The sequence below is a fragment of the Mustela nigripes genome, chromosome 14 (assembly GCF_022355385.1).
Source record: "Mustela nigripes isolate SB6536 chromosome 14, MUSNIG.SB6536, whole genome shotgun sequence".
Classification (NCBI taxonomy): domain Eukaryota; kingdom Metazoa; phylum Chordata; class Mammalia; order Carnivora; family Mustelidae; genus Mustela; species Mustela nigripes.
This window is the reverse complement of record NC_081570.1, coordinates 102,182,671-102,209,856: the sequence shown is the minus strand read 5'-3', so window position 1 is coordinate 102,209,856 and position 27,186 is coordinate 102,182,671. Positions and strand designations below refer to the sequence as shown.

The 27,186-nt window shown below is 41.7% G+C and overlaps 1 protein-coding gene across 1 annotated transcript in view; it reads left to right on the top strand.

The window, feature by feature from the left end:
- Positions 1-27,186, top strand: part of TBX15 (T-box transcription factor 15) — a 103,637-nt gene that overhangs the window by 36,506 nt on the left and 39,945 nt on the right. The window contains exons 2-4 of the mRNA XM_059374379.1: positions 19,119-19,332; positions 24,630-24,731; positions 26,463-26,634. Coding sequence (XP_059230362.1) covers positions 19,119-19,332; positions 24,630-24,731; positions 26,463-26,634 — 488 coding nt within the window. The remainder of the gene's footprint in view (positions 1-19,118; positions 19,333-24,629; positions 24,732-26,462; positions 26,635-27,186) is intronic.

Below are 27,186 nucleotides of genomic sequence, written 5' to 3'. Positions count from 1 at the left end.
TGTGCAGCAGGGATGGCACAGAACAGAGAACCCTGTAGGGGCTGTAGGTCTGGTGAAGCATCAAGGCCCACGTAGGGATAGGAAGCATTGGCATCAAGCTGGTAAACTTTGGAGTGTGTGGTGGGAACTGGTAGTGATGGGAGCAGAAAGCAGTTTTGGTCTAGGCCAGTGGTGACCTTCAGGCTCCCCACTGGGATCAGGAACAATGGGGTGTTGCAACCAAGGCCATGAGGCAGAGCAGAGAATTGTACCTGCGTGGCCATAGGTGAACTTTAATGACCGCCAAGGAGGGCTCAAGGGCCATTTGGAGACCCTGCCAGCCAAAGTGGGAGGACCAGGCCTGGGATTCCACAGATTTGCTCCAGGCTCGGAGCCAATGATTGGTATTATCATTACTCAAGACCTCCCTGATTCTTATTCTGAGGTACTGAATGTGAGCACTGTGGGGGACTCTAGTCAATGTTAGGGTCTACGAAGAATGTAGAACACCAAGTTAGGCAGGGACAGTATCACCTACCGTGGAGACATAAACTCCCTCCCCATGCTTTTGTTATCTTCTGACAGCTGGAATTTGGACATTTCTAGCCTTTGAGCAAGGAGATTCATTTCTCTACCATTAAGGAAACTTATTCCAAACTAGGTCTTTTATGACATTAGGGATGTAGTTCTTTTTTTTTTTTCTCCCCTAGTCATTTGCTTTCTGGAATATTCCACCCTTATTGTACATAGCTAGAGGACATCTGAACAGTGTAATGATTTTTTATCTGTTCTTAAAAATTTACATTGGTTGTAGTGTGAACATGGCTCATGGGTGCTACTTTTTTGGGTGGCATAAATGCTAGCACTCATTCAGAGTGCCCCTGTGACATGCTTGGCTTTCCTGTTTTGACTGCCTCCTTTGGCAGAGACCCAAGGTCACACATGCTGAGACTGAGAATGACCTGCCTGGTCCTCCAATGAGAAATAGGGAGCACACCATGCTTTCATGCCAGCAAGCCATGAGAAATTGAGGCTGTTCATTCTTACTCTTGTTGATAATAGTGAACTCTCTGTGGTCTCCTGATTAATGCTTACCTCTCGGAGGATGAAGGGCGGGCTCAGAGTCACCAAGATATGAGTATCAGTCTTTAAAAAAAAAAAAAAACAATATATAAAAAAAAAAAACCTGAAAATGCCACAAAACAGCAGCAGCAAAAGCACAGCAGATGTCGGGTAGCTCAGGCCTGTGCCAGTTTAGACAGGCTTCTCTGGGAAGGCCTTGGGCCGGGTGCTCTTTGTGGAATTTGCTCTGAAGGAAGGTATTAGTGACCAACGCAGCAGGTGGCAGATTCTTCAATGGTCCAACACGGCTCTGGCCTCCTTAAAAACGAGACCACATCATGTAGGCCCCAAGGATACATGCAGTGGGAGGTTCTCTTCTTGCTGGTGGGTCTTGGCTCTGCATTAGACAGCTTCTCCTTGGGTCCATCATCCTCAATCCTTCTTTGTCGCCGTCTCCCCATGGAGAGCACGTTAGGCGTGGCCTTGCCCGAGGAGGCTGTCCGGGAATCTGTCCTTCACCAGCCGCATATGCCGCACCCCCAAAGCTGCGTGACTGTTACAGCCCAGCGCTGCTTTATGTTTCTGTCCTGGAAGAGCAGCCCTTAAATTTTTTTTTTTTTTTTTGGAAGTTGTGCCACTTTTTCCTTCAGCCTCCATACCCACTTCTGCCAGTTGTGCCATTTGGCCAGAATGTGCCAAATTAAAAGTTAAGAATTTTATTGTGTACTCATGCTAAGGGATGGTTTTTCAAGCCAGCTATTAGGATGTCATCTCCTATCTGTATATTTTAAATGCAAATATATGTCAAGAGCCACAGAATAGAATACTGGAAATTAGGACTGTTTTAGAGAATCTGGGCTGGGCGGGGGGGTGGGTTACTGCAACCACAGGGCTAGAAAAGAAGTTCAAGATCATTTTTGCCTCGAGGTTGTTTGGAGATTTTGTGAAACTCACTGAGAAAGGCCTGAACTGTTTCAGTTTAAAGCACCTGTGTTTTCCTTCTGTGTGCTCCTAGTGTTCAGGGTCCTAGCAGTCTAGACCACCTTGCCACATTGAACCAGTACAGCCCGAGAGGCAGAAAATGTAGCAGCTGCTTCTGTTACCCTCGGCCTCAAAGGCTGAGGCTAAGGACCTCACTGCTAGGTGCCTGCCAAGGCCTTTGGCTTTCTTGAATGACTTGATCACCCACTGATGTTTCAAGGCTGGGTGCTCCCCAGCTGGAGCTCTGAAAATGCTTGCATGGCATCCCTAGAGAAGGAAACTAACTTGAAAGAAACTCTCACAAAGTAAATCACCAGGACCGGATGGTTTTCATCCAAGAGCTGGGGAAGGAAATGAAGTGTGAAATAGCACAGATACTGATGAAGACATTAGTTCTCCATTAAAACCACAACTGTGTCAGAGCAGAGGAACTTTGCTAACATGATGACCTTATTGCTAGAGGATAGAGATTAGTGGCCTATCTGCTGCCTCCAGAAGACCTGGTCTACTTGGAAAGAATGGCACAAAATATGAACAATAGCACGATAGCCTTTATTCCCCTAAAGCAGGTAAGAGGGACAGTGTGCTGATTCATGTGTGATAGCATTTTAGTAGAAGCCTTGGAATAAATATAATAGTGAGTATGTCACACATAGGCTGCTGTCCCCTATTTCTGTGCCCTTGGCACACATTGCTCATCAATCTGGTGCTCTTCCCTTTGAACCTGGAGTCTCACGCTCCTCAGTTCTGTGCTCCTGACTGCCACCATCAAGTGACCACAGTTGACATATGTGTTAAAACCCATTTTCCCTCCTTGCTTAAGGATATGTATTTTTTTTCATGGACCACATGGTTCATAATTAAATTATAAAAAATGACAAGAAGGAAGACTTTCACAGGTAGTTTAGTTTAAGAACAGGACAAGAAACATATCACATGCTTTCTTCTAAAGGCTGAGTTAGCAGAACATCCATCTCCACAAATAGTTTTGCGAGAACTGAATCCAGATGCATAATCCCAGCTCAAATCTCAGTAGGGTCTTTCCGGAGGGAAGAGATGTCACTTCCTCTTTGGCAACAAGCAGCAGGCTCCAGAAAGTTCTTTTGAGGAATGAGAATCAATAGCAGCATCCTTCCTTAGGTATTTCCTCGCAGAGTTTTTAAACGTTGTTGAATCCAGCCACAATAGCAAGTCGTTAGAGCAAAGAAGTGAGGTATGCTTTGAGAGAAGAGCTACACTGAAGTCCAGAGAGAAGAGAGACAGGAATGTTAGACTTTGAAAAAGCTCAGTAACTTTACAGAATACTTGGAGTTTTGCTGGGACTGGCCTTCATTTCACACTAAGGGAGCAGAAGGCCAGTTCTGCTGCAGGTCTGGGAAGCCCATGGGCCTATCCACAAAACATTTTGTCATTGGAATGAACAAAGCCTCCTGTCACTGATAATGACAAAGTGATTCGGCTATAATAACAGTCTACAGCCTAGTGATCTCCATATAAAGGGGTCCGTGATGGAGCAGATCTCCTAGAGTGTGTAATGTGATCTGATCATTTAAAGAAAACTACCTGTGTGCTGTGTTAGGTAGGGGACGGGCTGTTTTCCTTGATCGGTGAAGAGACGCTGTATGCTTTGATTAACAGAGAATCAGAATATAGTAAAGTGCCTACATAGCATGGAGAGCCCCTAACTCTACCATGATCTCTCATTGATAGTTCAAGAACTTGTCGTGTTGTGAGGTTATCACAAGGGCGATGGCCCAGTGTGGGAGCTCAGGGGCCACAGTGGCAATGATGTGATAGGATCCACTGGACAGCAGACATGGGCACTAGTCCCCACCCCGCCATTAGGGACCCAGGCACCTTGCTCAGATCTAGCAGAATCCTAGGTCATGGGATGAGATGCTGGGGAGGGCATTTTGTCTAGATCCCTGCTTCAAGGAGCTAGGGAGTCTCATCAAGTCTGTTTTCAGGAAGTAGTTGCTTAGCAAGAGTAAGTCAAGTGCATAACGTGTGGGAGGCCTGGGGGAGTGAGAGGAGACAGTGCAGGCTCCCAGGCAGCAGACCTCACGTCACATTTTGCTTTTGCTTCGGAGCCTCAGTTTCCCATTTTTTAATCCGTGTGGACACATCAATGAGGGTTTACCACGGTCTTTCAAGCACAGGGAGAATTCTCTGCAGGTTAAATGATGAAATGTGGTGCTGATGACCTAGATTTCGAAGGCACATTGTAATTGATAAAGTGCTTTCATCCGCATGATTTCATCCTGCTGAGGACTCATCAAGTGGGATAAGCAGTGGGATTCCTTATCCACTTTCTACAGATGCCTCAGCTGACACTCAGTGGGACACAGTGGCTTCCTTAAGGTCATAACCAAGGTCAGAACCAGGGCTCCAACTCCCGCCTTCTGGTCTGAATCCAGGGTTCCCTTTCACCACAGAATGACAGATAATGGAGAGTTTACTCTATTTATCATTCACTTTTGTGACAGCGGAGTCTTCCGCGTCACAGCATGGTAAAAATAGACTCTGAGGGCAAGAGAGTTCTCAGTAGCAAACAAACTGAGCTCACCAAAATGTTCTCGTGGGCAGGCTCAGTTGCTGTGGCCTTTAGGAAAGCCTTGGCAGGCCTGCAGTAGGCAATGTCACCTACTCACTGTGCCCAGTCTTCCCTGAGGAGCTGCCTCCTGCTGGGATTGCCCTAGAGGACACAGGGTGGGGGGTGGGGGTGGGGGGCAGAGATTGGGAGAAGGGTTTCTTCTAAGGCATGGGAGCCACTGACCTGGAGCCCATCCCTGGTGAGGGATGACTGTGTGTCCCACAGTAGCAAACTTACTGTGGTTTTAGCACACAGAAGGAGAAATGGCCTGGTGAGCCTGGGCCTCCTTTGTCAACTGAGGATTTTCTGAGGGGCAGGGGGAAGGAGAGCGAGGGGGTATGAATGAGTCAAAGCAGCAAGGCTGAAGAAAAAGTCCCATTTCTTTCACTTAAAGATAATTTTTAATTCCTTCTATCTTCCCAAATGATTAAAAAAACACATTTATACATACATGTATATGTGGTTAAAATGCAGATAAATAAGAAATAAGGAACCATACAGAGAAAGTTTAACACTCACAGGGAAACACAACCACTTTGTCTTTGTGAGGGAGACAAAGAACTTGTTTTTGTGAAGATGCCCTGCTGGTATTCTGTGTCGTATTTTAAATATTTCTCCTGAAAATATCTGGTGAAGGGGAAATGCTTTACATTACAGCAGAAGAACTTAAAAATTAGACATGTTCCCCACTTGGAGAAAGCCTCTCAAACCAGTGGTCCTCATCCTTTTAAAGTCATGGATTGCTTTGAGAATCCCATAAATACCATACATTCTCTTCCCAGAGAAATGCAAGTTCTTACAAATTTAGCCTATGACTTTAGGTCATATGAAACCCCAAAGCCCTTCCACTGACATTAGGTTAATAGCCTCTTCCTTGAAAAAATTAGAAATTAATATTTTACAAAACAATTTTTCCTTTTTAAAAAGATTCACTGCATGCAGTTGAGATGGTTATAATTAAAATGTATGTATACAGCTAGTGTCACACAAAATATTCTGATTTCTGTGAAGTTATACTGTGAAGTAGTCTATAACATTTGTATTTTCCATCTGTAGTCATTGTGCATTCATATATGCATATATGTGAAGCATAGAGCTTACTTAAAAATACGTATACATATATTTATATATATATATATAATGTATACACACACACACACACACATATATTTTTAAGTAAGCTCTATGCTCAACATGGGGCTTGAACTCATGACCCTGAGATTAAGAGTTACATGCTCCACTGACTGAGCCAGCCAGGTGACCTCACACACACTTGTAATTTTATCTCATTTTTTATGAATTCTTTTAAAGATGGTGCATAGTGTGTACTCCATTGTAATTTCTATCTGATAACACGTGATATTTGGTATAATAAGGAAAATCTGCCTTCACTGTTAAATCAGTTTTGATTACACATAGAATATGGTATATAAAGTAATATTTTAATAGGTACAACAGCCCAAATGCCATCAATGAGATCTCATCATTCAGACTTGTGAATTCTGGGAAAAAATTACTTCCATATGTTCCTAAAACTACTTAAGATTTTTGATTGGTTGGTGGTCTGTTGATTCTAAATATCTGACCTGTCAAAAACTGCCATCTTTAAACTCCAGTGATGCAAAGAGGCTCAGAATTAGCCAGGGCTGAATTTATTACAGAACAAAGGGAGGTGATGATTAACATACCCATCTGAGCAGTAGGGGGGAAAATAATCCTTGAATGGATTAGATGCCATGATCCCCAAACCACGTTCTCTGAGTGTTGGGTCCTTGCCCAGAAATGGGGAGAGGCCAAACCCTGATGCCTTTTAAATGACAGGGTATCTCCATGGGACTCTAGTCAGGGACACTGGTGCAGAGGGTTGAGGGTCAATGAGAAAAAAGCCTTTCTTTCTCCAGTGCTCCAGTGGAGCTGAGGACTAGACCCACTCCATGTGCAGTAACCCTCAAAACTGTCAGCCAACCCAATTAGTGTTATTCAATTATCAGTCTGCCTGTCTGGGTGGAGATTACATTCAAGTGTAAATAAAAGAAGGTTGTTTTTTTTTTTTGTTTTTTTTTTAAAACCAGTAACTAGGAATAACTTCTATTTTTTTTTTTTTTTTGACTCCAGTAGGCTACTTTCAAGATGGGCATAGAGGCTGCCAAGAAGATGAAGTGAATTATTATGTACTGTCCCCTAAGAAGTTAAGAGTCCTAGGCAGTCTCTCCCTGTTCACTGGCAACATCTGGTAGATTCTGTGCATCCCCGGGGTATAATTCTAGGGAAATGTATGTTTGTAAGAATAGTCCATGGACAGACCACTAAACCTATTTTCTGACAGATTTTCCCACAATTCTCTCTTTCCTGTAACACGTCTTACAAGCTTTATAAAAAAGGCTGGATTTTACAACAGGGTGAAATGGTAGCATTGACAGAGATTGAGTCTCTGAGAAGGGCCTCCAGCAGATGGGGACCCTCATGAGAAGGAAACAGACCATTTGGAAAGTCCTTTTGACCCTCATCCTCTGGAGGGAATCCCAAGCCCAGGTGCTCAGGAAATCTCCTGTCACTCTGAGATGGGCTAGAACACAGTGCCATGCCCCAGGCTTCTAAATACAGTTCAGGCTGGGTCATCATGACATGCCGAGCTGGCACCACGATGGGGATTGAGTGGGAACTGTGACAGTGCTTAAATGCCACGGCCCTGGGGCTCCAAGTCTTCCTGGGCTGGGACAGGGAGAGGGAGTGAAGAGCCTTATGGGGAGGAGGGTGAGAGCAGCTTTGGCAAGGAAGTCCTGCTACCTCAGTGACAGCACCGCTCCTTCGGAGAGCAGCAGACACCCGGCAGCCACACACCAGCTATTTTAGAAGCTGTCCGTGTCTGAATTGCTGACACACTTGGAGGACACTGTCTCTTCAAGAGTCATTCTGATCAAGGTAGGTAGGCCTGGGGGAAAACAGAGGCATGCTGGAGCCAAGGTGTTGGTGGAAGAACGAGTGGAGTTAAGTGATCCCAGCAGACTTACTCAGGGAGGCAGGAATGGAATTAGGAATAATGTGTTGACATTGGGATTCCCAAATCAGCCTTCCAAGTCAGCCTTCATGTAGAGGACAGTGTTAGGCAAGCCCTTACCTTACCCTACCCTCTTCTTTGCCATTACCAAAAATTTGCTCTACAATGAGCATCCTTTGACAACTCATTCCTTTCTGAGGAGGGCCTTAGAAGGAAGAAAGAAGACTGGAGAAGACAGGAGGGGGGTTTTTCGGGAGGGTTCTGGAGCCCTGGGATGTGAGTATGGAATTCCAAGTTTGGTAAGCATCTCCGGCTGAGGGTCAGTGAATTGTAAATATAAAGCCACTGCCACAAACATGATTAATCCAAGGTGTGCATTTCACTCTCAGCGCTTGCCTTATACTCCCAACTGGATTCTTTTCCCTTGTCAAAGTGTTTGGCTTTAGGATTTCCGAAGAAAGTGTGGCACAGTGGATGGGTTCAGGCTTCAGACCAAGACCGGGGTCCTTTGTTTCTCTCTGGTACTTCTGGGTGGGTGGCACTGGGCAGGTTACCTTGGCTAAGTCTCCCTGATAGGGTTAGAGTGCACAGCTTTCAGACCTTATCCCCATGCTCCCTGGGAGACTCCCTTGAGCTCTAGATCTTTCCTGCCACCTGAGTGTGATTGTGGGGTCAATTACATTTGCCATTACCAAAGGGTGAGCCAGAGGGTGAGTGATGTTGATTTGGAGCAGGGGATGCTGTGGCCTCCCAGCTCCTTCATGTGTCGCCCTTTCTCATGGAACAGTGCCCTTGGACTGCATCTCCAGCCAAGGTTGACGGAAGTCAAGGTTCGACTTTTTTTCCCCAGCCCCATTTCCTTACTGAAGGTCCAGCATACATCTTTCCCCAGTGATATTCCCTGTTGTCTCTTCTTTTACATCCTAGTCATTTTCGTTCTCAATAGCATGGCAAGGTCTAATAGCATGGCAAGGTCTATGGCATGCTATTCTACCAGGGGAACATCAAGTAGGCAGACCCACACAAAAGGAGGGTTTCTTAGCTGACATTTTCACTATTTCTTTGCTTTCCTTCCTTCTGCCTTTCCACCGTTTCTTCTAACACCGTTCAATTTTGATGGTTTCTGCTCTAGGCCCTGAATTATTTTCTCACCATGGGATCTACATTTTACATTTTCTTTATTAGGATTTGATTTTCTCTATTTGAAAGAACACAAACCTTCTTTCTCTCTCTCAGATATGGACAGGATGTCTCAGATATTGGGGAAGGATCTAACCCTTGTGGTCACTCCCCTTTCCACATGATAGAAGAAACTAACATTTAATATACTCCTGCTGTGTGCCAGGGGCTTTACTGAGAGTTATTGGCATCTCTATTTTAGATGAGGAAATTGGCTTAGAAAGGTTATGTTGATTGCTCAAAGTCATACATCTGGGTCTGTGTGATTCTAGAGGACTGTGCTTTATCCCCTTCCTGGCTGCATCTCTGGAAACCTGGCTTTACTGCAGACAGCACAGACCCTAGCTGAATGGGGGTGTGGAGGGGGCAGAAGTCATTGTGTTCCTAAAAACGGGTCACCCTGTTTCTGAAGGAGAGGGCTTGTGTGCCACCTTACTTCTCCGTCAGCATCACTAGCTCTAACACTTGAAGGCCTTACTCTTTTCCCCATTTTTATCTTCATGACCTCTGGCACCTTCTCTTCTTAAGTTGCTATGGAGGAGAGTTAGTATCTGAGAATTTTCCAGATGCTTGGCTGCGAGTGCTACACACAGAAATGACTGAATTCACTGAACTCGTTTGAAGCCTATGAAAAACTTGAGGTGAGACCTTGCCAATCAGCTTAACACAACCCACAGTCATTGAAGGAAAAATAGGTGGGATGCCAATAATTTAGGTTATATATGGAGGTGACCCCATTGAGATTTCATTGGGAACATGGCATTCAATGAAGATCCTCATTACCACAGGTACATTGGTCTCTGGAAGATCAGAAGATGAATAGCATGCAAGTCTCTTCATCTGGCTTCAGTCTACACTTCCCAGCTCTTTGGTCATATCTCTTCTCTTGCCTTGCTAAACATACAGCATTTCATTCATTCATTTATTCAACAGAACCAACATTCTGTCAAGTGCATAGTAGGTGCCAGGCACTGTCCCCGGTACTGACGATATAAGAGGAATAATGCAGATGTGTTCTGAATTAATTGCTGTTCTCTAAGCCTGTCTGGTAGACTTTATTGCCGTGCCTCTGCCATAAAGTTCTCCTTTCCTGGGAGATTCTTCTGCCCCTTTCCCCCATTTCTGACATTTTATTGCAGACATCTTTTCATTAGGCCAAGAAAGGACCCCTGGGCTGAAAGAGAGTCTTCTCATCTCTAAACTTCCATAGCATTTTGTTGATGTTTCTCTTAGATGAACATGAAAATGAGCATTTTATCTATCCATTTTACTGTTTTACTATTGATAAGGTATTTACATACACATACATGCATGCTGTGTTAGACAGTCACACAGTAGGTACTAATGATGTCCTCCTTTTACAAATGATAAAACTTAGGCTTGAAGAGGTTAAATGACTTGGTAGAGATTAGACAGTTGGAAGGGAAGAGGTGAACTTTAGAATTTGTTTTTTGAATTCCAAATTCCAAACCCCAGTGTGCTATGTGCCATGTTGGATTTTGACTAATCTATTTTTATTAGATTATTGACCCCTCCTGTCTCCTAAGTGGTAAGTTCCCGAGAACATAGATCATATCTTATTCAGTGTTGTTGCCCTCATAGTACCTTACACATTGGTAGGTCTCAGTGAGTTAATCAACAATTATTTGCTGAATAAATAAGTGATTTATCAAACAGATGGATTTAGAAGATTATTGGGGAGGTCGTTATATATTTGCCAGCCATGTAGCTCTCTTACAGTCTTTAAACAAGATGACTCTCTATGTTTGGCATGATACGTTAGGTTTTAAACTTAGTGTAGCTGGTGGTCTTTTGCATATAATTTGAAGAGAATTTTGTGTCCCTGGTTGTGCTCAAATGTCTATTCTACTTACATGTTTCAGATCTCCATCTCCAAGGGCACTGTCTCTGGAAGTTGAATTACACTTATTGTTGGCTGTTTACTTCTTCCCTTTTTGTGTATTAGCACGTATTTGTTCTTTTATTGGTGCTCAATGAGAATATGCTAACAAGGTATAAGGCAAGTTCTTCTAGGGCCTATGGGGGAAGGGTTCCTTCTCACTTCATGGAAATGAAAGACCACTATGGCAGATGACTTATGGTGCTACAGCAATGGTCAGGGTGGTGGTGGGAGGTTAGAAGTAGTTGTGGTTGCAAAGATCAAACAACCACTGGCTTGGGGATGAACTAATGTGTCACTTCACCCAGAAAATGTGCCAAGAGCCTTAAGGAGGGGCCTGTGTTGACAGCTGCTGGCTCAAAATTGACTGGTAAATCTTGAAGACCACCCAGTCAATTAGGATCAACTTTTGGAGGATCTCTAGTGTAAGAGGTATTTAGATAGAATATTGCCATGTGGCTTGTGACCAATTTTTAATTTTTTTGTTTATGCATTTTCCGTGCTTTCCATCAGGAGTATTTTCTGAACCAAAAGTCAATCTCAAAAATTTTAATTTTATAGGAAGAATGAAATAAAATATCTATATAGGACTGTTCTAGGAAACACAAGACCCATACTTGTCTTCATTTTTTCTTGGTCTTCCTGATTTATTAACTTCATCACTGGCATATAATCTTATATGTGAATTTCATACTGTATTGTTTACTAATGCTTTCACATACAATGTGATCAGATGAATCCTCCTCAAGTATAGATATCCATTTAGGACTATCAAAAACTCTTGGGCCATGAACTGTGACCGGAGTTAAGCCTAAATAAATCAAATTCTGCATAAGTAGGAACTAATTCAGCTGCCTTTTCTTATCTTTCACTGCGGTCATTATACATTTCTCAAAGTCCAAACATTTTCTGAGTACCTTCTAATGTTTTGCTTATGGTCTAGGCTAGAGTGAAAGAGTGACTTGACATTGACATTGATCTTCAGTGACCTGTCACCTTTGGATGTTTTACCCTGGGGGACTGGGGACAGGAAGTGAAGTACAACAAAAGGTGGTTTTTTTGTACTTACTTATTAAATAATATTAAGTCAGTGAAGCTATCTCAGATGTTCCTGAGCACAACTGCCTGGCTCCTGAGAGCAAAATTCCTGTCTGACTCTGGCTTGAATTTTCTCCTCTCCCCAAAGAACTGACAATGCTTTAGTTCCCATGGATCTATCTCCTGACTGAACAATCTGAATGTTAGCTCTGCATTTCCAAGTTCAGTGCGGGAAGCACCCTGCAGGACTCGTTCTGAAAATGAGGAAAGAGTGTTGAGTGGGAAGAGCATCAACTCTAGTGTCAGAAGGACTCAAATCCCACTATGACTAGTTACATAATGTGAGAAAGCCTCTCAGTCTCACCAAGCCCCAGTTAACTCCTTTACAAAATGGCAACAGTAATCCCCACTTCATAAGGTTTTCTATGAAAATTTGCATGAGATAATGTATGCGGAATATCTAGTGTAGTGCTCATAACTTCTCTTCCTTTTTTGCTTCCACTTTCAAAGTATGCTGGAGCGTAAGAGGCTGAACCTTTCAAGACATTGAGCCTTTGGTCAATAAGAAATAGATACAGAAATTACTGCTGCCACTTCATTGCAAAGCCTCTTTAAAAGGCTGAGTTCTCAGGGATGACTTTGGGTCCCTGCCTCTAGTTCTGTGTGTCACTGAGACAGATGCTGGTTGTCAGGTGGTGAGTGCTTTAGGCAGCTGAGAGATATGTGCTTTTTGTCTCCTTAATTGGCTTGTTGGCATGGGAATTGCAGGCTTCGGGTTACCTCCCCCCTTTTCCCAAATAGAACTTGGAGGGCATGGAGAGCTCAGATAACTTCATTCCATCACCAAAGTCATCTAACAGTCTTGTTTGAATGTTTGCTATCATCATAATTTTACTTTAATCCAACCTGGGTTATAGTTCATTCCATTGACGCTCTGGACTGGGTATCAAATTTGGGCTCAGTCCATACTCGAGTCCGTGCCAAGTGCTCCGCTTCTGCCATATTTAGAATTACTCTATGAAAAATTTCATCACCAAATTTTGCTAAGCTACCTGATAAAATCTGACATCCCAGAACCAATTTCCACTGCAGAGATCCTCTAGAAATAGGAGTTTACTTGAGCCTGGTGCAGAAAGTGCTGCCTGGGTTATAAGCTTCTGATGTCTGCCCTGGTGTGAATGGGAACCCTTAGATGGCTGTGGGAGTCTTGGTTTTGGAGACTTCAGGACTTAGGAAATAGACCAAGGAATGGCTGCCCCACCTGTATCAGATAAGAAGTATCACTCAGTATAGTCATGTTCCAGTTATCGGTAGGAAAAAATGATTGTTTGATTATCATCTGGGTTGTGTCTTTCTCCTTTGTTTCAGACTGGTTTCTTCCTTGGAGTAGCCAAAGTCCAGGCTTATGGAAGTGGCACTGTACATCTAATCTCAGAAAATTCTGCATCTCTTATCTGACTACAGTAGTCTTCTGTGACCCCTCTCCCACACTGAAACTGGGCTGTTGTATATCATTCATATAGAAGATGTGACAAAGCATTAAATTCAGCTTGTGGAATTCACAGTTTAGGAAGGAAGTCAAAACTATCATCACCTCCACTTAAAAAACACTTTGGTATAAAGAAAGCAAAGTCTAAACTCCATATTAGGCACCCAAGTTCCTCCTGGAATATAAACTCCATGTGGCCAGAGATTTTACTCCCCACTGAGGTCTCAAGGATCTAGAAGAGTGACTGACTGGCACATAGTAAATGTCAAATAAATAGTCATTTAGTTGAGTTTGAGTTGAACCTGACTTCCCACCTTTATGTCTTATCTCACCTCTCCCCTTCCCTTATGTATTTTAAGCTCTGGCCATATCAGTCTTCTTGTAATTCTCTAAAAATGGCAAGTCCTTACTGGTGCTATTCCCAGTAACTTAAATTCCATCCCCCTAAATTCTTTGTGTGCCCATATTGAACTTCTATTTCAAGTCCATCTTCAAATTACACCTTGAGAAGTTTTTTTGATCCCAAATCATTGACTTGCTTGCTCTTCAAATTCCTTAATACCTTGCTCCCATATCTATTGGAACACCTATCATAGCCAGTCTTCTTTTTTTTTTTTAATTTTTTATTTTTTATAAACATATATTTTTATCCCCAGGGGTACAGGTCTGTGAATCGCCAGGTTTACACACTTCACAGCACTCACCAAAGCACATACCCTCCCCAATGTCCATAATCCCACTCCCTTCTCCCAAACCCCCTCCCCCCAGCAACCCTCAGTTTGTTTTGTGAGATTAAGAGTCACTTATGGTTTGTCTCCCTCCCAATCCCATCTTGTTTCATTTATTCTTCTCCTACCCACTTAAGCCCCCATGTTGCATCACCACTTCCTCATATCAGGGAGATCATATGATAGTTGTCTTTCTCTATAGCCAGTCTTCTTTAACAGTTTGTGTGTCCTTTCCTATGAAATTGGATTGTGAGCTCCTATGGAGCAAGAACCTAGTTTCTCTCTCTTGGTCTACTACTATATAACCTGATCTATACAAAACAGAAACATTTGGTGAAATAGAAGTGGAAGTAAATGTAGTCTCATGTGTCTGCAGTCCCCAGGAGGTGGAGCTGATGTAATCTGGATTTTGGTTTCAATAATATATAAAATGGAGATAATAATAATGTTTAGATTTGTTTTATTAACTAATGTTATGTATATAAAGTCTTAGCCGAGCATCAGATACTTAGTAAGTATTTAATAGATGTTGACCATTAACCCTTTGGTTGGGATAGTTCTTGTGGGGTTGTATTTGTCTCATAGTCCTAAGTCACTAGCATTGTTATTAACAGAATTGTTAATTTCTGTTTTATCGTTAAGCTATAAATGTAATTTTCTAAGCAAGGAGATATCTTCCTCCAGTCCCTAATAGTAAAGATAAGGAAATAGTAATAGATAAGATAAGGAAATAGTAAAGATACTGAAACTGAGGCTCTGTGAAATGAAATGACTCTCCATCACCCCACTCACGGTGAACAGCAGAACCCAAGGCATAAATGTGTTCTATTCACTGTAGTCATGAATCATTCCTCAAAATTATTAGTTAAGTGGAGACAAAAATTGCCTGAAAGACTGTGAAATCTGTTTTAACAGTGTCTGGTTTTGATATTAAGTCAAAATACACATAAATTAGGCATTTTCTGTGTGTGCCAACTAACTCAACTTGTCATGGTTGAGTTGCTGTTGTTAGACTTGGTGGTCTTTAAGCAGCACTACTAATCCATCCAGTAAACATTAGACTTAAGAGGGACTTTATAGCACCTCTAATTAAATGTGTATGTGCTGTGTTAAAATGATTAAGGATAATGAGGGCCAGAATAGTTATGTGACTTGGCCAGGATCAAACATATTAAGCCATTTCATTTGTAAGGATGGTTATAGTAGTTGAGGGTTATTACAGAATTGCTGGCTCTTTTGGCTGGGGTTGAGCCTAATATGATCTTGGGAGAGATCTGACCATTAGATCAGGAGGCAGAAAACTTACCTTCTAGGTCACGTTGTTTTTAGTTTTCTTAGTCTCAATTACCTCATTTATATAATGAATATAAAACTATGCCATTTCTACCCCATCAAATGGAAGGATATATTAAATGATGTGTAAAATGTAGATGAAGGAATTATTTTCTTATTGCTATTGTTTTGCGTGAATTGAGACTTGAAAACTTGCTGTAAGCTAAACCCAACTTTCTGTGGGAACTTAGTGTTACTGTGTCCATTTTATCAACATGAAATATGTCAGAGATAGAAAACAAGTGACACTATGAGCTGATGGTTAGAGTCTCTTGTTTAGGGTTTTTTGGGATAGTAATAGACATGTCGGTTTGACTGTATGAGTCATATGATGTTCTCCAGTGACTTGTAACTTGGATCCATGCAAGTTCTCAAGTCTTCTTTAACTTCCTTAGTTATATATAACTTGATCATTTATGTTCTTGATTTGCCAAAACTTCCCTGTTCAAATGCTGTCCACAAGAGACATCTGACAGCCAAGAAGTCTTTCTGAGTTCCTGAGTTTTTTTGAAGGCAGGAAGTTACAAATTGTGGAGAATAAAAAAGCTTGAAAACACAGAGGTGTATTCTGATATTCAAGGCACTGGTTGTATTTCTAAATGGATCTTATTTGGTTGAAATAATCTGCATTTCTTATATTCATGACTTGATTATGCATTCTGATTACTAGCTGGAATCAGTGATCTGGTTAGCCTAAATATTTGATATGACTATGATTTAGAAACACATCTTACAAAGGACTCTTTTATTTTTACCTAAGGGGTTAGTCTTAACCCTATTTTAAGGGTATTATAGGGTAGCTTACTTTATGTTATTGAAAATGTGAGCTGATGCCTGTATTCTGCATATAAAATCACTTGGACTCTATTTTGTGAGGAAGTGAGAATCTAGGAGCACAGAGCACTTCCAGGGAAACAAATAGCTGTGTCTGAAAATCCTCTTCACGGGCAAATCCTGCCTATGCCTCCACGTCTCGTCCAGTTCTTTTCTAGTAAGCCTGAGTTCCCTAGGATTGTTCCAGTTTTCTGAGATCCCCGTCTTTGCTGGATTCCTATGAAACATCCAAGGCAATATGCAGTGGTGTGGAAAATTATGTGGTAGTACTTGTCTTGGTTTCTATTTGTGAATGCACTCAGTTTCCATTGGTCCTGTAAATACTTTGAGGCAGAGCCTCATTTTGCACTTTGGTATTTCTCAGGATCTAGCACAGTGCTGGGCACATAGTAAGCACCCAATAAACACATAATTAATCAACACTAACTGGGAAACTTCTCAAGGTCTGGGATTCTGTTTCAAATTATCTACCTGGTACCTCATATAGGGCCACATGCTGATAGGTGCTTATTGATTGATTTGATTGAAACTATAAACAGAATGCCCACTGGTTTCTTTAACTTCTATGATAACGTGAATCTGAGCCCTCAGATGTTCTTCTCATTTAACTTGTCTTGCCCAAGCAGTTTTAATCTGTTGCTTCTAATTGAGGTTGCCTGGGTTATCCCTGAAAGTTGCATTGGAAAGTATGCATTAACACTCTCCAAGTCCTCAGAGGTAGAAGAGATTATAAAAGTTTTCAGCTCAATCCTTCTAAATGCATGATAAGAAAATAGGTTTGTCCAGGTGATTCATTATTAAATGAACTAAGAGTCCATTTAGTGTTAAACTTTGAGCTCCCATTTTATTTCAGATGACATGGTGTGGTAAGAGTAGAGTCTCTGGTTTCCTCATTCTCCAGCCATAGTCCCCATTCAAATCCCAACCCGTTTGACCCCCGTTGAAAAGTTATCAGGTAGCATAGTGATACCTTTCCCTTCCCTCCCTCTTCCTAAACATTCATTGGAGAAATCACATGTCCAAAATTTCTAGCTTTTTCATATTCGTAGCACATTATGGTAAGCGGATTTCATACCACTTTGCTCCCAAAGGTAGGACAAGGCTATTTTTTAAAACTCTTGCTTTGAGAAGTTTTTGAAAAGCTCACAATACTTGGGGCAAGTGAGGAGCTCTTGGCATGTCACAGAAACAATGGGATTTGGGAATCCATGTCTCAGGGGATCAGAATTCCCGTGTTTGGCCAAGTGTGTGATGCTGATACTATGGCTTTACAGAGGAAAGGCATAGAGGATCAGGCGAGGATGGAGATTTATCTCTCAGCAGCAGCAACTTCCATGTTAGATGAGCAGCTCCACTTTTCTGTGCTTGAAGGATACCAAAGTTAGCCCCTGTTTAGCACCAGGTATAAGATTGTATGCTTGGACATGTAAAACACACACACACACACATATGTATATATATGTGTGTGTGTGTGTGAAGATGGTGACTGGACTAGTGATTGTGGATAAACTAGATTTGGGGCAGTGACTTCCCTGTCATTTCGGAGCTTGGTTCAGTTCTGCAGTACCCTGAGTGTCTTCAGAAGTGAAGGGTGGGGAACTGGGGAAAAAAGTGGAAAGAAATGTCACTTTGCTCGCTGTGAGCACTGGCAGCTTTGTGGAAGACTTGCCAGTGATGCTGCTTGGGTTTGAGAGAGGAAGACATCAGGGTAGAAGGAAGGAAATGGGAAGGTCTTGTGGGATGGGTTTTCACAGGTCTAGAAACCTACTGCAGGTAAGTGAGGATGGCAGCAAAACGGTCTTTCTGTCCCACCCTTCTTTATCCTGCTCTTATCAATGACAGATGCCCAAGAGGCTCTGACCTTTGACAGCACCCAACAGTCAGCTGTCAGCATAAGACACTGCTGTTTCCAACCTTTATTTGTGCATGTGTTTATTGACAGGGGAAGCAGTCAGAATCCTAGATGTTAAAGGAGGCTTGGGGAAATAGGTTCTTAGGCTTAGTTTGCAGTATCGTTTGACCTAAGAAGACTAATCTGAGTTTGGAAAATCTTAGGAGATAAGATTCTTGGCACCAGGCCTCTAAGAGTAAAACGCTTTAAAAATTACAGTAAATTCCTTGGTAAATTTGACTCCAGCCTTCTCTATCACGCTATGTATCCCGCCCCCCACCCCCCCAAACCCCTTCGTGAGTATAGGAGACACAGGAAGAAAGGACCATCTGGCACAGCATGCCAACTTTTTATTTGGTTGCTCTCAATCCTACCTTCCTGTTTGGATCACCCCTCCCCTCTGCTCATACTTCAGAAACCAATCAAGGTGTCTCCTGAACTCATTTATTCCCTTTGTTTCAGCCGCCTTCTTGGGTAACTTTTTCCATATGCCTTACAACAGACATTTTTTTTTTCCCTTTTTCCATCCAAAATGGCCTGATTGGACTCTTAGGAAAAGCCATTTACTCAAATACATGACAAAGTGCTTCTAACGATCCCAAACAACTTTTCATTACTTTTGATGACCAGGATATATAAATAGAGAAAAAAAATTGCTCTGTTTAAAATTCACTGGTGGATGGGCAATGACACTTAGTAGTAGAAGATTAAAGAATACATTATTAGCGTGGAGCCCCATCCTCCACCCCAGCCCCCAGTGAAATTGTCTAGATTTGGAGCTGTGATCTGTAATTATTATTACTATTTTTTAATTTGGCACTTATTTTATTGTCCCTGTTTGGCTTCTTCACTTCACCATGGTGACATTAGTACTCTTTATGTTGCCTGTTGTGGACCAGTTTTGTTCAGCTGTTGCTAAAATGCCAGATGTCATGTTGGAGATGCAAAACCTAAAAGATGGTCGTAAATCTCAAAAACAAACCATAAAAGAAATAATAAAATACCCTGAATGCTGTGCTCTGGAGCTTCCCAGCTTTAAGTCACCAAAGCAGAGCAGTGGGGGTGGGGGAGGCTCAGCAGTTTCTCACCTAAGACTTGATTGTTTATCTTGCAGATTCCGAGCAAAGCACTGGTTCAGACTCTGAGGTGCTCGCTGAGCGGACTTCCTGCTCCTTTGACACTCACCCTGACTTGGGCTCTGGTGCTGCAGGCCCTGTGCCTGCTGCCATGTCTTCCATGGAAGAGATTCAGGTGGAGCTCCAATGCGCTGACCTCTGGAAGAGGTTCCATGACATTGGAACTGAGATGATCATCACCAAAGCAGGCAGGTAAGGACAAGTTCCTTTGGATGGCTAGATTCCAAGAATGGAGACCAAAAGTAGGAGCTGTTACACGGTTTTCTTGTCACTTACTTGTGGTAGGTAGTATTGGTGATGCCAGCACTACTTGTGCTCACTTTTCTGCATAAGGTCATCTTGGTAAAGTGATCTTGAGTTTACTGTGATTTTGCTGTTTTCCTCCAAGGGCCATTCCAATGTCTAAGTCACCTCTACACTCAAAGACATTTTCTGCCTACAAATGTATATCAGCCCATGTGGGAGATTGATGGTACATAAGGACCACATAGTAGATTTCCAAAGCAAGTGTTACTTCACCATCCATTGTTTTTTGAGAGAAAAAGCTTGCTCCCCAAACAACAGCTTGCATCTCCTAAAGCATTAAAAGCAGCCAAATGGAGCTCCTAGGTGGCTCAGTGGGTTAAAGCCTCTGCCTTTGGCTCAGGTCATGATCCCAGGGTTCTGGGATCAAGTCCTGCATCAGGCTCTCTGCTTGGTGGGGAGCCTGCTTCCTTCTCTCTCTCTGCCTGCTTCTCTGCCTACTTGTGATCTCTGTCTGTCAAATAAATAAATGAAATCTTTAAAAGCAGCCAGATGTTTTTTATAAGAGGTTATTGTTTGTTTGTTTGTTTGTTTGGTAAGAATAGGGCTTGGTACATGTCTGAGCCCTTCTTACTGATCTGTGTGTTTTATTGTTGGCTTGAAATTATTACAAAACTTTAATGGCAACCCATTGGAAACTTGCATAACTATGGAGGATGATAAAAGTTTTTAAAATACAGTTTCTCTTGAAATAAACACTTTTAATTAAGCCATTCCTTCACTGGCATCTTTCAGTTTTCCATGGTTAGGCATCTGTTTTGTGCTGGATGCTCAAAATATATTATGTCATTTAGACATCACAGGGATCCTCTGAGATAGGATATAATAATTCCATGCATGGATGAGGATGCAAAGGCTGAAAGAGGTTAATTAACTAAATTAACTAATTAGCTAAAGTCATGGATAATAAAGGGCAGCTTCAGAATTCCACACAAATCTGTCTAGGTCCAAAACAATGGTCTTAACTGTTTAAAATTCTACAGTGTTAAGAAATGGGTGTAGGTTTTGCCCCTTGGATTAAAACTGAACATTGTTTAAATAAAAACAAATTTGGACTAAGCTTTTGAGTATATAGGAATAGTTAATTAAAGTAAAAAGTTATGCTGTTTTCATATTTTCAAAGGCAGTCTACGTAGTCTTATGTCATGGGGACCAAAAAGACCCACCCGATTGGTCATAAGCTGTCTTCATGAACATGGACATTTAAAATAAAAGAGCATTTGGATGGGGTGCCTGGGTGGCTCAGTGGGTTGGGCCGCTGCCTTCGGCTCAGGTCATGATCTCGGGGTCCTGGGATCGGGTCCCGCGTCGGGCTCTCTGCTCAGCGGGGAGCCTGCTTCCTTCTCTCTCTCTCTCTCTCTTCCTGCCTCTCAGTGTACTTGTGGTTTCTCTCTGTCAAATAAATAAATAGAGTCTTTAAAAAAAAAAAAAAAAGCATTTGGATGCATGTAGAGAAAGCTTCCAATATAATAAGACATCACAAAAACATGAGGTCAAAATGAACCTGAAATCTTGTTCATTTTATTTCTCCTTTGGAACCTTCTTTCTTCTCTAAGTTTTGGTGGTGAATAAAATCAGCAAAAGGCTTCTTAGGAGGAGCAACTCTGAGGGGGAATTATTTCCAATACCATCTCTTTCTTGTTGCTTGGGTTTCAGTCTACTTCTGGTCTACATTTTGAGATCTTATGACTTAGACGGAAACAGCAATTCAAGGAAAAAGTTTGTATTCTTTTTAGTTTTTGACAAGGGGGTTCATTTGGAGAGAGGGGAAAATATTACTTTTTTTTGCCTATGAGATTTTACATTTTTTAAATTTTGGGTTCTCACTCACTACAGGGGGTTTTGTGTATTCCAGTCAATATCATTTCTGATATCATTCCCTTGTTCCTTGTACTTTTATGAATTCAATTCACCCAAACACATTTTTCACAGGTCTCCTGTGACCTTGTTTCATGATTTGTTCTGCAGTGTTTTCATTTCCACATCTCTTACTTCACAAATTCAGTTGATACCTACCTGGATATACCCAGATATTCCCAGAACAAACATATAAAGTTTGTTCTTTTTTTTTTTTTTAAAGATTTTATTTATTTGACACAAGTAAGGAGAAAGGCCAGCAGAGAGAGGGGGAGAGCAAGCTCCCTGCTGAGCAGAGAACCCGATGCAGGGCTCGATCTCAGGACCCTGAGATCATGACCAGAGCTGAAGGCAGAGGCTTAACCCACTGAGCCACCCAGGTGCCCCTAAATTTTGTTCTTTAGTCATATCCTGTTGTTGAGGTTTAGGTATGTTATTCATTTCTCCTTAATGGGATTGCTTCAGCCTTTGCCATTGTTCCATGTAACTCTGCTCAAGAAATTCTGGAACAACTCAAGAGCATACAAAGAAAGACTTCTCTTCTCTGACCTTTCTTCCTTCCTTCCTTCCTTCCTTTCTTTCTTTCTTTTTCTTTCTTCCTTTCTTCTTTCTTTTTTAAAGATTTTATTTATTTATTTATTTGTCAGAGAGAGAAAGAGAGGAGTGAGAGCAAGCACAGGCAGACAGAGTGGCAGACAGAGGGAGAAGCAGGCTCCCTGCCGAGCAAGGAGCTGGATGTGGGACTCAATCCCAGGACGCTGGGATCATGACCTGAGCGAAGGCAACCGCTTAACCAACTGAGCCACCCAGGTGTCCCTTCTCTGACTTTTCTTCACCTCCTCCCAGTTCCTCAAGTCCGTTTCTTCCTTTTCACTTCCTTTCTCTTCCTTCATAATGTCCTTATCAATTTTAATCTCAATTTTTATTTTCTTAGTTAAATAGTTTTGTATGACTCTCTGTTCCTTTTTCCTGCTGAGATTTTCATCACCATCTACTTCTCACTCCCTAAATTGTCATCCTTCTGATTCAGAACTACTGCAGGCTACTCAATCTTCGAATGTACCAACATAATCTGTAGAATCAGCACCATGGACAGAGGTGCTTGTAGGGATTAATGGGTTTGGAAGACATAAGAATTGGCCTAAATTTAACCATAAAATTAAAACCAAACAGATCTCATTTTGTGAATATGAAAGATTAATTTTTCCCTAGGGTGTTATGACTTCACTTGATATTCTGTGCTAAAATACTGGCAAAAAGAAAAAGCAACTTTTGGTAAGTTTTTAAGAAGAGAATTCAAATGTAGCCATAGAATTTCAAAGCAGGAGGGCACTTTAGAGATTATATAGCCCCTTTTCTTTGTTTCTTAGGTGATAAGGTTAAATAACTTTTCCAAAGTCACACCTCTCATTCATTTAGAACTTGGGTATTGGTAAGAAACTGGTAGCTCTTCCACTCAAGGTTATGTGGGTGTTCCAAACAAAACAGATATTGAATTTAGAAACACTTAACCCTTTTTCTTGGAGTCATGAAGAAAAGACATTCATCTCTTGCAATGTGACACAGCCTCTGTAGATGTCTGAGAGGAACCACATTTTCTTACCTCAGGTAGCAAGTGAGAGGACTTTCTTTCATCCCTGGAAAGGTCCTCTCCAACCATTTATAAGTATAAGGCAATCATAAGCCATTGTTATTAAGAAGGTTTAAATGTTTAAATGTAAATGTATATACATCAAGATTCCCAAATTTTTGGAGAGAATTAACATAGATCAAATTGCTTACTCTGTAGTGAATGCCAGATTTAGTGATTATGAGAAGTCCATCATGGGATTTCATTAGCTCACCATAAGACTAAAATATAAGGCTTTTTAATTAAACTTGTGAAGCTAGAGGTAGAAAATCCAGAATGATATACCAATAGAAGCTTCCGAAAAGTTATAAAGTAGGAAGAAAGGAATGGTTGTGTATTATTCTTTGTAAATACTTAAGAACTAGCCATCAATCCTATAAAGATCTGTAGTCCCTCTTGTGCCTTCCTCCAAATAGGATTAGGATGCCACTGACCTACTACCATAGGACACTTGCATTTTGATTGCTTATGGTGAGCAGTGCAGTGTGTGGCTAGCACAGAAAGCCCCTCACGTAAACAACCAGGGCATATATGCAAGATGGCTGCCTGGGGTCAGGGTATGGTCTATGGCCGTGAAATGGAGCAAAGCCAATTAGGCTGTATGTGGATCAAGCCTGTGACCTTGACCTCATTAGCACCGTGCTCTGCCCAGCTCAACTAACTGGCCCCAGATGGTTAAGCTTAATGCAGCATTTTGTGTACAAGTACCCTAGAGCACATTCAGGCAATCCACATTTTTTGAACTGAGCACTTTTTATGTCTGACTCCTAAATGAATGACATACAAAAGAGTTTGATGTTTCTCTTCCTTCTTATGGTTAAAGAAGAATGGAGAATTTTATTCTAGACCCATGAAACTTGAAACTCAATACTTGTCTGGGTTGCTCCCTCTCCTTCTCTTCAATTATGAGAGTAGTTGTAAAGTGCCATATCCTGACCTCACTTGCTTTGGCAAGTTTAACAAGCCATTGTGGTAGAAACAAGGTACTGCCCAGAGGCCACTAGAATTCATTTGGTATTTGCTCCCTATTCCACAGAGTCCTCCCTCTGACACATGTTGACAGCCTGAGAACTTGCAGAAATTTTTCTACAGTTTTATGTAGTAAAAACCCCTCAACTTTGTTGGTCCTTTGCTTGGGGGAATGGTAGCCTCTTCCTTTTTTCTTCTTTTCTTGAGAGATTACTTTTACATAGACTCAATCAGTCAGAAAACATTTCATCATCACCTGTAATCAACTGTGATAAACTACTTGACTTATGAAAGTCAAGTAGCTACTTGACTTTGATAAGCTACTTGACTGTGATAAGCTACTTGACTTATGCTTATGAAAGCATAAGTTATTCAAGTATGTGAAATGTAAGAGTGTAAGTATTTTCAAGAGTGGTATAGTCTGACAGGAAATGTGTGTGTGGATACCTAATCACATTAAAGATGAACTAATAATGTAAATGAGCACTTCGAGTGTACGGACCATCCAATAGGTCAATTTAAGTTAAGAAATGGTGCTATTTCAGCAATGAATACTTAGCATATTTTATAGTAATAATTTCCAAAGTAAAAAAAAGCAGCCAACTTGGGAATTAGAGGCATTGGACTTTGGTGTGCTTGGCGTTCTTGATAAGAAGAAACTCTCTAAGCTTCTATTCCTGCGACTTCTGTCCCTCTGACTGTTGAGTTTACTGCCTATTTCCCTTCACAGGAGGATGTTTCCTGCCATGAGAGTGAAAATCACTGGCCTGGACCCACACCAGCAGTATTACATAGCAATGGACATTGTGCCTGTGGACAATAAAAGATACAGGTAATGATGACTCTGGGGTTTGGAATTGCGGACATCACCAGCATCCCAAGACAGTTCTTTAAACTCATTAGATGAACTATTTTTACAGTGCCCTGTATGATGCACTATACAGGGAACAAGGAGGGGGGATATGCCAATAGCCTGTAGCAAAGCACCATGTAGGAAGTCGTCACTCATGATTGGAAATCAGGACTTAGTAATGGTTTTGTCTGGAATCCTCCCTAGGTCTCTGGACAGAGTGGGACTGTACAGTATCTGCCAGGGTTGCAAAAATCAAATGGATGTTAGGTCTAAAATTAATTCGCTTGACATGAAAAGTGATTAACATCTTGAATGATTTGGTTTATGAAATTGCTGAACGAGTTGAGATGATTTATTTTGGAGAGGCAAAGGAGAAGTGAACCAGTGCAGTATATTTAATCAAATATCTAATGAATCACGGTGTGGATGATGGAGGGGAAGAAGAGAATTGGGTCAGATTTCAAGAAGAACATTTAGGAAAGGAGAATTATTGTTTATCAATATGGGTTGTGAGCGAGTTTGTTAAATAACCTTCCATCAAAGTCATTACAGTCCAACACAATGTCTGTGTCCCTTGGATGGCTTACACATAGTTCTTCTCTGAACAAACTGTGGCTTAATCTGTCTCTTGAGATGTCAATCAGAGCAGTGAATCATGGCTCATTTTTGAAATGTTTGAAATCTTGGCCCTGAACTTAGGAGGTAGGTTGGGAGAGATGAATGAATGGGAAAGATGAGGACTAGTAGGGTAGAGGGAGAGAGCTGGCCAAGAGAGAAGTAATCTGGATGCATGACTTAAGACAGGAGATGTTTCAGGTCTGTTTTAGAGGATCTTGTGATTTGGACTGTGTGCCTCTGTTCACTACCATCCAGGTCCTGTGTGGTCCTTTATAAGTTGAGAAGCAGGGACATACCAGGTCCATAGAATGCTCTCTTCAGAACTACAGGGCAATTGGCAAACTCTGGAAAACTGCTACCAACAAGATCTCATTTCCAGAGGCTTTGTGGGAAAGTCATGATGATGATGATATTCAAAACTGGGTTCAAAGAAACACTAAAACACTAACTGGGAAGACTCTGCAGTGTTTCTGGGAATGGTTGCACTGAGGCAGAGACACTCCGTTTTCATAGAAATGCCTCAAAATTCAGCTTCTCAGTAAGGAAATGGTTAATAAGTGAGAGGCTTGGAGGGTCTCTGCACATGGCTGTGTTTTATAGGACAATATGGAAGATGTTTTTAATAAGGAACCAAATCCTGAACAAGTGGCCCACGGATTATATGGTTTGCATTTGAGAGGTGAAAGGTTGCAATAAAATACCTTTTCCATAGCTAGACACGTGGGCTCAGGATGCCTGTGTGCACACAGGGGTGCAAGGCAAGGAGAAGAGAAGAAAGAAAAAGGACTGTGAGAATGTTTTCCTTGTGAGTGCTGCAGCTTTGATCATTAACCACAACCCTTTGCTGCCCTCCCCCACCCCACCTCTTTCCTCTTTCTCCGTTTTTTTTTTTTTTTTTTTTCCCATCTCCATCTGATTGTCTCTGGTCCTCTACCCTACTGCTTTTCTCTCTTTTATTCTCTGTTCAATCCCGACTGTTTCCCATCTCGTCATCTCTCTGTCTGTCCCGACTCCTATCTCTACGGGCTTTCTGGGCCTCTGTTCCTTCTCTGTATCTGTCTCTGATCTCTCCTCTCTCCCTCTCTGCCTCAGATACGTGTACCACAGCTCCAAATGGATGGTGGCTGGCAATGCGGACTCCCCTGTACCCCCTAGAGTTTATATACACCCTGATTCTCTAGCTTCTGGAGACACCTGGATGAGACAGGTGGTCAGTTTCGACAAACTCAAGCTGACCAACAACGAGTTGGATGATCAAGGACATGTGAGTCAAAGAATCCCATCCATCTCCCTCTTTCCCCCTTTTGGCTCTAGAACTGACTAGCCCTAGGCTTTTTCAAACAGGTAAAATAAGAAGCTCTGTGCCACTTGGAGTCATTTTAAGTAAGTAGGCCTATAAGTTTTTTTCCCCCCTCTGGTGAAATTCCATTTATTACATATTTCACATTGAGCAAACGTCTGCTGGACATTAGGTGGTGTTTATCAGACAAGAGTTCTCATGTTCTAGGAACCCACGGTCTAGTTGGGGGAGGGTTTGAAGAGAGAAACACAGGACAAGCTTAAAAATGGGAAAGAAATCACAACAGTCAGCAGAATAACTCACAAGGCGATAAACTCAGAGAAACAACTAAGTGACAGTTTAGGCTGATTTGTCAAGAAATTTATGCATTTTTAAAAGTAATTTATGCATTTTTAAAAGAAGAACAGGTCCAGGTATAATTAGAACACTTGATTTTATTAATTTATCTTTAGTGGCAAGGCATACATAGAACTTTTGCTGAATGCCAGGGTCCAGACTCGGGACTACAGGAAGATT